This window comes from Capra hircus, chromosome 20 (assembly GCF_001704415.2).
Source record: "Capra hircus breed San Clemente chromosome 20, ASM170441v1, whole genome shotgun sequence".
NCBI lineage: Eukaryota > Metazoa > Chordata > Mammalia > Artiodactyla > Bovidae > Capra > Capra hircus.
Genome location: NC_030827.1, coordinates 42,031,574 through 42,044,509, shown reverse-complemented (window position 1 = coordinate 42,044,509; position 12,936 = coordinate 42,031,574). Strand labels below are relative to the sequence as shown.

At 41.1% G+C, this 12,936-nt stretch overlaps 1 protein-coding gene across 3 annotated transcripts in view; it reads right to left on the bottom strand.

Annotated features, from left to right (window-relative positions):
- The window catches only part of DROSHA (drosha ribonuclease III), a 123,120-nt gene that overhangs the window by 9,489 nt on the left and 100,695 nt on the right, over positions 1-12,936 (bottom strand). For all 3 annotated transcript variants that reach the window (XM_018065630.1, XM_018065629.1, XM_018065628.1), the window contains 2 exons: positions 11,809-11,966; positions 10,318-10,423 (listed from right to left, as the gene is read on the bottom strand). In XM_018065630.1, the coding sequence (XP_017921119.1) occupies positions 10,318-10,423; positions 11,809-11,966 (264 nt within the window). The remainder of the gene's footprint in view (positions 1-10,317; positions 10,424-11,808; positions 11,967-12,936) is intronic.

The following is a 12,936-nucleotide window of genomic DNA, read 5'->3' as shown; positions in this document are numbered from 1 at the left end:
ATTTTGACAATACAGGAATTGTGGAAGTGATGCTTTGGTATTAATTCAAATATTTAAATTATTACTTTACATTGTTACTTTTGTTCTTTTAAAGATTTACATTGTTACTTTTGTTCTTTTAAAGATTTATACTATATATCCTGACTCACAGTTGTTCAAGCTGAGATCCTTTATTTTTAATCAAATTAATACATAATTTTCATATTTCAACTTCAGGAATGCCAAACAAAAATTTCTACTAGGAATTTCAGTCAGCTAGGAATCCTCTAAGGACTATTTAAGCAGTAGCATTAAACAGTGCGTGAAAACTGTACAACCAGTCCATAGTAGAGGTGCCCATTAAACAAGCGTGCCGTAGGAATTTAACAGTCACTGATCACTCACTAGGGGAAGATGGGGAGGGAGGCCGGGGAAAGTGGATAGACACAGAGATGAGAACTCACCAAACACAAGCTGAAAGTTATCATCCCCAATCTGTAAGATCTGGGGAAATAATGTACCTAAAACATGAAGTTTTTCTTACAAAGATAAAACAAACCCGTGGTCTAGTACAATTCCTGCTAAGGAATCCCTGATGCCAGGGCCAAGGCACAGGAAGCAGCTGCGAGTGATGCTGGTATTATAGCCCCTGCCGTTCCACATCGCAATTGCTTATTAGATGCAAGTTTTATGCTCTGTGGCTCCATAGTGTCAACTGAGCTTATGAAAATCAAGATTTATTCTCAATGCCTGAGACTGCATCCTTGACAACAGATAAATAAGAAACAATATGTTCTTAATTTGTCTGACAATGATTCATGAAGCAGAAACACAACTTGATCTTCATAAGCCATGCTTGCTGTTGAGTTACAGACTCTTATTATTCTTTGCTTGTCTCTGTTCCTTTCCTCCGATCTCCCCCTAACTCTATCTTTTCTTCAACACAGTGTTTCATTAAAATTAATATCCACAGAGAAGTTCAAAATTAAAAAGGCCTAGCAAAATAACGTTCAAAGATGACAGGATCAGGGAATTCCCTGGTGGTCCAGCAGTTAAGACTCGGTGCATTCACTGCAGTCGCCCCAAGTTCGATCCCTGGTCAGGGAACTAAGAAATTGCAATTTGCACGGCACGGCCAAAAACAAAAACACAACCAATAGGGTTGTGTGCCCACTAGTCTAAAACCTGAGCTGGAAAGGAGACATCTTTTTTAGTTTGGATTTATAGTGGGGGAGGTTCACACAGTAGAGGCTGTTGGAGAACAGGAGGGTTATTTTGAGAATATAGCTATGCTCAGCGAGCTGGGTTCTCAGTATATGCTTTTGGTGAGAGGAGAAAACTCTAATATGGGCTGTGTGTATGGAGATTTCATGCCTTAGAATCAACAAGCCTGATGTACACACATATGAGCACACAAATCATAACACATTGCTGATTACTGGGCCCAGCTACTGCCTTCCGGCGTCAGGGCTCCTCATTCACTGCCGTGCAGTGATGCTGTCAGTGAGGATGGAAACAGAAATGCTACCAGTCAGAAACACTACCAGTTTTATTTAAGATACACCCTGACGGGTCTTAAAGCACCAACCGGTGGCCAGCAGGAAGTGAGATCTTTCAGTTCTTGCCAAAACGTAGAGCTGGAACCAAATGTCAGGGGTGGGGAGAAGGAAGATATAAATCATCCACACTTTTAGAGTCAGTTTATATTTAGAAGAAGAGATGAAAAGAGGTAAGGTCTTGCTCTTTACTCAAACAAGAAAGTCTGAAGAAAGGCAGTTCTTTAAATGACAGCCTCCATCCCTGGCCTTTGCTGAACTGTATTTCAGAATAAATCACGCTGTTTGCCAATGAGTGAGATCAGGAGGGGATCACAAGGCAAAAAGCTACCGAAATAATGGTCGTTCAGAGCAACAGTTGTGGAGGCGGGTGCTAGGCTAGGCCCCGCACTGCCAGCTGAAGATCCTGAGATAACCAGCATCCCGTGGCTGCCCTCCGAGAGCTGCTCGTCTCCAAGGGAAGCTGCACACAAGGTGGCCAAGGTGAGAGCACGGGCCACAGTGCACGCACGCACTCCGCCCCAACCAGGTCTTCCAAAGGGGGGAACCTGACCCCAGAGCAGCAACATTTCAGAGGCTTGTTGATCTGGCTGTTGCATCAGAATCATTAGGTAGTTCTGACACACTGGTACTTAGGCCTCTTTCCAAGAAGCAAGGAATTAGAATTTCAGGACATGTACATTTAAAAAAATTTCAGGTAGGTGGACTCTGATGAATATTATAGAGTCAGAACTGAAAAGAATGAATCTGCCAGCGGCAGAAGAATAGGTGTTATGGTCTGAATGTTTGAGTTGCCCCCAACTCAAATGCTGAAATCCTAAAGATGATGGTATCAGGAGGTGATTGAGTCATGAGGGTGGACCCCTCATGAATGGGATCTGCGCCCTTATAAAAGAAGCCCCATACTGATCTCTAGCCCCTTCCACCCTGTGAGGAGGGTACAGTGAGAAGTCTGTGAGCCAGAAGAGAGCCCTCACCTGACCATGCTGGCACCCTGACGTCAGACTCTAGATCTCCAGAACTGCGAGCAATAAATTTCCGCTGTTCATACGCCATCCTGTCTGTGGTACTTTGCTATAGCAGCTGGAATAGACTAAGACAGTATGAAAGGGTTTTCTAGGAAAAGGAAACAGCTCATTCAAGAGCAAGGAGCCATGATACAGAAAGATGACTACTGGCTGGAACTGGAAGAGAAATCTCAGCCTGGTGGGGAGGAGCTGATGCAGGTGAGTGAGGCTGCCTAGCCTCTGGGCAGCGAGAGCTGGCTGACAGGGCAGAGAAAGTCTGGCAGGTGAGGTAAAGAAGTCTGTCTTTCCTGTAAGGGAAGAGGAATCCCAAAAGGTATCAGATGGGAGCAGTGGCAAGGTAGTCTTCTGATTTTAGAAAGACTATTTTGGTAGGTGGGTTTGGATGGGGTAAGACACAAGGTTTGCAGATCCTGATGCTATAAACTACTATTTTACAAAGAAGGAAAATTTTAGTAGAAATCTAGAAAACAAACATGAAGCACCCAAGTAAGCATGAGACACTTACTAGAATGTTTTGCAAACAGTGCCTTGAGTTAGATGTACTGGGTTGGCCAAAAAATTTGTTCAGGTTTTTCTGTAACATCTTACAGAAAAACACGAATGAACTTTCTGGCCAACCCAATACTTGTAAAAAAGCAAATGATTTGGCGCCAAGCTGCCTAGGTGCAAACTGTGGCTCTACCACTTCCTCGCTAAGTGATCCTGTATAAGTTACTAAATCTCTCTGAGGCTCAGTTTCCACATCCATTAAACAGAAAAAACAGTACCTATCTCACAGGGATGTAAGGAGAATTACAGTGAATGTGTATACACTCTAAGTACAACGACTGACACATAACAAACACACTGAAACACTAGCTGCTGTTGTTTGGCACTGCCATCATCAGCCAAGACGTGCTTAACTCTGGTTACGGGGAAAAGGTTATAGAAAGTTCTAGGAACTCCTTTGAATTTGTTTTCAATGCAAATATTCTGGACACCTGTTCACTGTCTTCAAAGCTCTCCATTTTACTAAGTCTTACCTGTCCTTAACAACTTTTTTAAAAAACACTGCCTTACCCCCACCCACCAAAAAAAAAAAAAAAAGATAAAATTTAATTTGCAATTACCGGGAAAAAAAAAGGAAAGCTGTACTAAGGGCTCACTATAAAGCTGAGAGGAAGACTGCTGAGTTCCTGAAGCAATGGCAAGGATCAACAAATTGCAAATTGTGATTTTGAGGATCCAGGATGTTTCCTATTATCTCAACACAGCAGTCTTTCCAAATTCAAATTTTACTAAGAAAAAGGTTTACTGGTTTAAAATAAGCAAAGAAACACTCTGGCACTCTTCCTTCAACTTCTACTCACTCTTGATTCTAAAGAGAAAAACCACAGCTGTGGGACATGAGCTACCGAAGAGGGCCCCCTAGTGTAAACAGGAGAGTCTGACTAATTATCCTGAAGACTTTAATGTAAGAGCATGGGGTGAAAGACAAACGTGTTATTAAAAACGACAGTGATGTGCCTCACGGGTCTCTCATACCAAGAGTGGTGGCCAGATGGCCTCCGTTTCCCGTGAGAACTGAAGAAAAGGTAGGTAAATGCTAGCAGCCAGAGGTCAGCGCCACACAGCCGGTTTACAACAGTGACGGAGAAGTTCTCAAATAGGAGCTGCGGAATCTGCCCCCTCAGAGATCCGTCAGCTCAGACACCTGTTCTTCTGATTCATGCCTCGTGCTGTCTGGAGGCAGCAGGAAAGGATTAGATCAAGGCTTCCCAAAGTTTATCTGTAACCCTTGCTTTCTCATTGTCCCAATCATTCCTCTGTTTCGTTCTGTTTTTCTTCTTTTTCTTTCTTTAATCTTTCGGCCACACCACAAGGCACAGGGGAGAATCTTAGTTCCCCGACCAGGGATCGAACCTGCGCTGCCCTGCACTGGAAGCATGGAGTCTTAACCACTGGACCACCAGGGAAGTCCCCTCCAAATCATTCCTCTAAAAATAAAAATTTCAAGATACAAATGAACTCACCTACAAAACAGAAAACGACTCACAGACTTAGAGAACGAACTTATGAGTGCTGGGGAGCAGAACGGGAGAAGGAGTAGTTAGGGAGCTTGGGATGGACATGTACACACTGCTGTACTTAAAATGGGTAACGGATGGACCCTACTGTAAGACCTACTGTGCAGCACAGGGAACTCTGCTCAATGTTACGTGGCAGCCTGGATGGGAGGGGAGTTTGGGGGAGAATGGATATATGTATGCCTGAGTCCCCTCAGTGTTCACCTCAAATTATCACAACATTGTTAATCAGCTATACCCCAATACAAAATAAAAAGTTAAAAAAAAACAACTTAAAAAACAAATTAAAACAAACATTTCTGCAAGTTCATCTTGCTTGTGGATACTGACACCAGGCACAGCGCACACTGTGGCCATGAGGCTGACAAGCATCTTCAGCTCTGTCCTTTGTAGTAAAGGCTGAGACAGAGGAAGGAAACAGACACAAAAACTCGTATGCAAATGTTAAAAAGTCGCCAGTGTGACAAGAAAGTCACATTCTTATCTGAGTAAGTGCTCTTTGAGACCCCCCCCTTCACTATTTACCCCCTCACTATTTACCCTGACTCTACTGAGTAGGTTCTACCCTCAAAAGCCAAAAGTTCTATGAAATAGAACCTCCTTCCTCTACATCCCCATTCAAACTCTGTCATCCCCGGACAACTGCATAAGCCTGACATTCCTTCTCAAACAGGCCTGCTTAAACACCCAACTTACAGGACACTCTGTTTTCCCCCATCAACATTCAAAACTTGAAAACTGCAATTTCATTTGCTCAACTGTCCTTAGTCTCTATGAAACAAGTATGCATGGGAATAGCTCTGGGCCAACTAACGCCTCCCTGCAGTTGCGTGCTCTTTAATCACAATAATGATTTTTAGCCATCCTTTCCCTACCTCCCACCCAGCCAAATGCAACTGCAATAAGCAATCCTTCACAAATTTTAAATTACTTTTAACCCTTAGACATTCATAAATTAAGTTTTCGGCTTCTTTCCTTACACATAAAACATGCTATTTCTCTCCAATGCCACTTCCACTTCCCTCTCTATATGAGTTACCCATCCACAAAACTCTCACTCTTCTACTTATCAAATATGTATTGAGAGCTCACATATGCCAGACACTGCACGGCATACAGTGATAAATAAAAATATGTTCTCACATAACTTTCAGGCTTGTGGGACAGGCAAACTCAAAAAATAAGTGTCAAGAAGGAGAAGAACATGGAGAGTTGACTAGAGGGTTCCCGTTGCATGCAGCAGTCACGCCAGAACTGACATCTCAGGCAGAGGAGGAGCTAGCAGGCAGCTGAGAAGAAGGGCTTGAAGGAGAACGGTCTCCAGGTAGAACGAACCCCATGGCAAGAGGCAGCCTAGAGGAACACGAAGCAGGCCAGGTGAAAAGGTACAGAGTGAGAGGACAAAAATGTGACGTGAGGTCAGGCAGGTGGATCGGCTTGTTCTTTAGTCACTCTCCAAAGAGCAGATGAAGAGCGTTAGAGCGGACTATGGTGATCATTCACTCAGCCTATTTGCTGAGCACAGACACGCCAGGACTGTTCAAACACCCAGGGAATCAGGGATGAAGGAAAGAGACAAAATACCTACTCTCGTGGAGTTTACACTCTCATGAGAGATCACAGACGGTGAACAAGTGAAACATATAGTCTGTACTAAGGAAGAGAAGGAAGGAGAAAATGGGAGGTGAGATTTTAGACAGGAGGAGGGGAGCTAAGGATGAGGAAAAGAGGTCACTATTCAAGCAGATTGAGTGAAAGAAGGCCTCACTGGTGATGGCATGTGAACAGAGGGGAGGGATCTGGCAGAGCATGTGCGAAGGCCAGCTTAGTGTACTGCAGGAATCTCACAGAGGCTAAAGTGAAGTGTCTAGGAGAAAAAGTTAGAGACAGTAGCAGGAAGGGTCTTGTAGGTAACAACACTATCTTTTACCCTTGAGATGAGGTATTTTCAAAAAGTTTTGCCCAGAGGATATTTTAATCTGATGTCTCTTTAAAAACGATCCCTTGAGATGATGTGCTGAACACAGACAGAGGGTTGGGGAAAGATGGACCAGTTGGGAGGCTATGGTTGTAATTTAAGGTAAAGATAATCATGGTCCAGACCAAGGTGGTTTAACAGTGAAGCTGGTGAAAAGTAGTCATGTTTGAGACAAACTTTTAAGGTAAAATCAACAAGCTATGCTAATGGGTAGGAGGTGTTAGCATGAGACAGAGAAGAGTTAAGACAACTCCAAGGTTTCTAACCTGAGCAACTAGAACAGAATGGTCTTTTCTGATACGGAAAACACCAAGGTTTGGGGGTAGAAATCAGTTTTGTTTGGGCCATGATAGGTTTGAGCTGCCTGATAGAAATCAATCTAGAAATCGCTGTGGATCTATATAACCAAGTACATCTACAGATACGTAGACATATGAGTTTGGAGTTAGGGGGACAAGTAAGGGCTCTAGACATGAAACTGGAAGTAATGTTTAGACAGATTCATGGAGAGGAAGTCAACAGAAAAGAGACGAGGCCTGAGAATGGGGGCACTCCAATATTGAGAGGTCAGGGAAGTGAAGAGGAACAACCAAAATGGACTGAAGATGAACGGCCACTGTGGACACAACAGACGTATTGTGAAGACGCCACAGGCCACAGCAGGTAACCTGGCCTGTGTGGAGAGATTCAGGAAAGTCAGTGTAGGAAGCCATAACCCGTAATGCAGTCCAGCAGGCCTGAAACCTGAGACAACGTCCCCCGTGGGAGAGTACAAAAATGCCCACAGGAGTGGCAAGACCAGCTTTTTCAATAGTAACACACATCTCAGGGAGAAATCTGAACCAGCTGCCTTGCCTACTGCTTTGGATAAGCACAAGGCTAAGATTCCTATCCTCTGCAATGCATAGTAAATGCCACCCCCTCTCACTGGATCTCTCTGTCAATCATATTCCTGTAACACTGTGGCAGCTGTGCAGAAACTATTGCCATGGTCCAGGTGATGGTAGAAGATCTGAGTAATGAAGATGAGGTGGCTACTCCAGCAGTAATGTGGTCAAAACTTGTGAATGGTCTATGCTGGAGGGAAGGGAAGAAGCAAAGATGACTCCTAGGCTTCTGACTTGCCACACTGGATAGGTGATGGTGCCCTTCAATTACTCAAGAAATAACTGGAAGAAGACCCAAATTTCAAGTTCAGCCTTGGATACACAGAGATGATGAGCAGGCAGCTGACACTGAAGCTCAGAAATGAGATGGGACTGAAGAAATCCATTCAGAAGTCTGCCTACAGCAGGAAACTAACGTTATGTTTATAAAGAATGCCTATAAGAGACTCGAGTAAGAAGAGGAAATGCCTAGGAGCGAGCTTTGTGCATCCTGGAATATTCACCAGCTCTACAGAATAGGCTGAGCCTGCAAAGGAGGCTGAGAAAGAGTAGCTCAAGAGTGAGAGGAAAACCAGGAATGTGAAGCATCACAGAAGCCCATGGGAGACAGTAGTTCAAGGAGGGAGGAAGTACCTACGTCAGTGAGACGTTAATGAGACACAGTATCTTTTAAAATCTGTATTTCACTGATTTTAGATCATCTTTGTTTTGCCAGCAGATCTGTTGGTCCTGCTGATTTCTACCAAAGCCTGTGAATACAGTTCAAAAAACCCTCCATATCAGAATTTTGTCATTTGTTAGCATCTTTCTAATAAAGTATCCCAAAATTCTCTAATCAAGAGAGCAAGGCTGATGATAAACATATTTTGGATCAAATTAGTTACAGCACTGAAGTCACTTTGTTTTTTTTTTTTTTTTTGAAGTCACTTTGAAAAGAACACAAAACTGGAGTCTCCAGCATAGTCGTGCTTTCACCTTTATCCAGACCTGGGCAGGGCTCATGCCCTTCTGAGTCCTGGTTTCAATATCTGTTCAATGTTGGGGGAGGGGTTGGGACATGTGTGCAGTGCCAAGAAGGGAAGCAATACATCTGTCGATCCATACCTTCCTCCTCCACAAAATTCTGGAGAATTTGTGGGAATACAGGGGTAAATGTGTATATTGAAGTCACATATTTTCAGCAGTGGCCTCTATATGCCCATAAAATGAATGACTGCTTCAAGCCATTTGCTTTAATCTGGCCATTTCTCAGACCAACCAGATACTCTGACAGCTATGAAGTCTATTCCCTAATGGCAGATACAGAACCGAGCCTTTATTGATTCCTGGATGCAGAGAAAGACACTAGATACTAGCTTATTTCTCGTAAATGCTCATATGCTCTTAAGAATTTAATATTAATTCAAAAGGAATTTCTTGTCAATCCAAAAGCAGTTAATTGTAAATGGTCATTAAACTGCTAATTTTAAACTAATTTTAAAAGTAAGAGTACTTCTGATTTCCCACAAAATGATACATGGGGCTTAGTAGAAACATAATAAATATTCATTCAATGAATGAATGAAAGGACCATATTTTGTTGGGTTTAGAAATTCTGCTGAAAAATTACATCTAAACATAGTCAAATAATCATATTCTCCCTAAATTCAATATCAGTATCTCTCCCATAAACTATTTCCACGGTTCAGAGTTGCAAAGATAATATCAAATTCTATTCAAAGCAAAACATGCACAGAGCTTGTAGAGATGCAAAGTATGAAAGACTTATTATCTACCTCAAGCGTAATGAAGAATGTCTGTACTCACAAGATGTCTTATGGTGTCTATTATTTTCTTTGCCCAATAAGGTATTTGCTTTCTCAGTGCCCAGTCCTAGAGGGACTTCTCAAAGGTTATTCCTTGTGCCAGGAGATCATCATCACTGACTTCCAGATAGGTTTTGTTCTCCATTCCAGTTTTATTATTGATTGGTTTCACAGAGTAAAAACCGTACGCAGCAAATAAAAAAACTCGATAAAGTTTTATAAAATGAAACAAAAGTGAGAGGAATGGGAACCATTTCACTTTGTTCATAAATCAAACGTTTTCTCTCAGTGTCCCTTTCAACTCCACACGGTCCAGCCAAACTAGGCTTCTGATCTTTCATGCTGTTCCCTTGTTTCAGCAGTCCTGGTGCGTGTAATGTCTTTGTATAGAAATTTCTTCCCATTAATTCCCAATGGCCAAATCCTACTCATCCTTAAAGGCTCAAACATCATAATAACCATGAAGCCTTCTAGAAACTCCACAGCTAAAAGAAATCTTACTTTACCTAAACAGCACACTTTCCTTGTATAATATTTAATGTAGTTCTCCCTTGTATTTATAGCTACTTGTGTATACTTTTTATAGTGTACACGTATGTGTATACACACACACCTTAAACTATACACATATATATATACACACACACACACACACATACATATGTGTATATATATAGAAAGAGAGAATTTGCAATTGTTAACTTGCATTTTTAATTTCTTCTAGTAGTTTTTAAACTTCTTATGGACAGACTAGGCATCAAGTAATATTTGCTCCCCCTATGAAGCCTAACTCAGTGTCTTGCACCAAGTAGGCAATCACTAAATAAAGGAGTATAAAATGAGCTCTCATCATATATTGTTTTTGCATACAATTTACATAATGAAACAAAATCATATGATATGCTAAAGTCACCAAGAACTAAGTCACCAATTATATAAGTATATATCTAGTTCTTCGAATCTTCACTTTCTACTACACAGCAAACTGGTTGGAGGAAATGGTTTTACACAAACTTACAGTTAAGTGTCCTTCATGATGATCTGGAAAATGAATGAATAAGTACTCCGTGGCTACCAGCTGCATTATGGAGTCACCAAGGAATTCCATCCTCTGATTGTGGCCTCTGGGGGGAAAAAAACCATCAATGTAAAGAGATCAATGAGCATTTGTAGATTCAAAAAAATAAAAAAATAAATTTAAGGTATGGTTTTAAAAAGCAATGTGTTCATCTTGCTTAAAGCACAAAACTAAATACAACTCCCCAAAGCCCCTCAACTGAGATCTGAGTCAATATAGGTTCGGTTTCAAAGGAGAGTAAAGTGAGTACTATCTAAGGATTAAACAACTGCTGAAAGAAAGACTGGTAAATAGTACCTGGGCAGAAGCTGGGGAGAATCAACAGAAAAATAAAATACAGTTGAATCCTTGAACAACCTGGGGGTTAGGGGCAGTGACCCCCCAGGCAGTCAAAAATCCAGTTTAACTTTACAGTCAGTCCTTTGTACCATGGTTTGCACCTGCAGATTCAACCAAATGACACCATGCAGCATTATAGCACGTACTTACTGAAAAATATCCACGTGTAAGTGGACCCACGTGGTTCAGACCTACGTGATTTAACGGTCAACTGTATAGTACAGACAACAAACTTGCACAATCTTTACACACACAAAATACAGCAAAAAGATCCAAGAATTTTCTATGCTAAATCTTTAACTTTTCATTGAAAAATAGACTCCAGTTTTCAAATCTGAATTCCAGGATAAGGCCTAAAAAAATCTATGACAAGATTCTTTGGTTTTTTCAGTGTAAAGACAACTGTGAATATCTAATTTGGGGGAAGAAAACCTGATGAGTGTGAGTTAGTTGCTCAGTCGCGTCCTACTCTTTGTGACCCTATGGACTGTAGCCCGCCAGGTTCCTCTGCCTACAGGATTCTCTAGGCAAGAATACTGGAGTGGACTGTCGGGGAAGAAACCCAAAAACTGAATTAAAAAACATGTAAAAAAAAAAAAAAACAGTTTTGGTTATTTTATCAGTTATTTCACTAGGTCATATTCAAATCACTCACTCACAGCAGGGACTGGAGGGCCAAATTCACCCTATGGCCTGCTTCAGTAAATCAGGTTTAATTGGGACACAGCATGTTCATTCATTTATACTTTTCCTGTGGCTGCTTTTATGTTACTTTGTGTTACTTATGTTGCTTTTATGACAGAGTTGAATCATCATGACTGTGACCACCTGGCCTGTCTCTTCATTGGAAAAATTTTTACTTCCTTCACACTTATGATTTATAAAGAAATAAGATTCATGACAATGAGACCAAAAATACTGGATTAGAGCATATGCCCTGGTCTACACCAGTGTCTGACTGCTCATTCATCTGACAATGTGACTTCCTTGGAAATATGTTTGAAACCCCAATTCCTTGAAAGGGCACACAGCAAAGGTTTGGGACTGTGTCCAAATGGTCATGTTAGAACTACAACAGTATTTCTAACTCACAGGGTCAGATGGTTAAATCCCACAGTTCTCAATGTGAATGCTCTTGCCAAAAGTCGAACATGTGTAAAAATTACTCCAATTGCATCTTCAAATTCAGTAAGTTTCTGTAGAACTGGAGAAGTCTCAATAAGTTGTCGATCAGTATTTGGCTCTTGAAGCTACAAGAAGGAACAAACAAATATCACAGGCAGTTTTTGGTTACAACTGTAATTATAAATTCTAAGTGTTTTGTAAACTTCTTGTTCCCACAGGCAGACATTTCTGAAATGCCAATAAAACATGAAAGCTTCTTTCTCCTCCCTTAGAATGGCAAACAAACCTAACATTTAAAGAAGGCTCAAATAATATTTTCCAACCTTCTATCAGATTTCAAGGCCAAATACTATAAACAGATAGTTCAAAATCCTAAGTATTATACTAGCTCTCCAAGGAAGAGGCAAGCTGAAGAACCCCTTCTAGGGAATCTATCTATCTATCTGGTAATCTAGCAGTCCTCAAACTTTAGTACTCATCAAACTCTTGCAGTACTTGTTAAAAGCAGATGGCAAGGCCCTGTACCCAGAGTTTCTTACTCAGTATGACTGGAATAAGGACCAGGAATCTGCCTTTCTGGTAAGTTCCCAGGTAACACAGATGCTGCAGGTATGGGGATCAGCTTTTGAGAATCACTGTGTTGAATAACTTGACCTCTGTGTATCTTCAAGGGGCTAACCTATTTTGGCTAATGATCATCATTAAACTGGATTCAGCTTACATTGGAGATTATTATATTAATAACACTAGGCAGGTGCTCCACGTAACAATAAGCCTTTAACCACTAGCAGAGAGCAAGTATAAAACATCTGAAATGAATATTTTCAGGAACTTTGGGCTAGTTCATATTCATAAAATACTTCTAAAATACTCTGAATTAATGTCACTTGTTACTGTGAAGCCTCTCATAAGAGAGTTCAGCCACTAGTGATGATTATTATATATACATAATATATATATATACAAAACTGTATGAGTATACATATATATGTATATATTTATATATGTCTCCAAGGTAAAATGGTAATAAAAGCAAAGAAGAGTGAGAATTTTTAAAACAACTAGGGGAAAGAGTGTCACCATATATAGATCTTT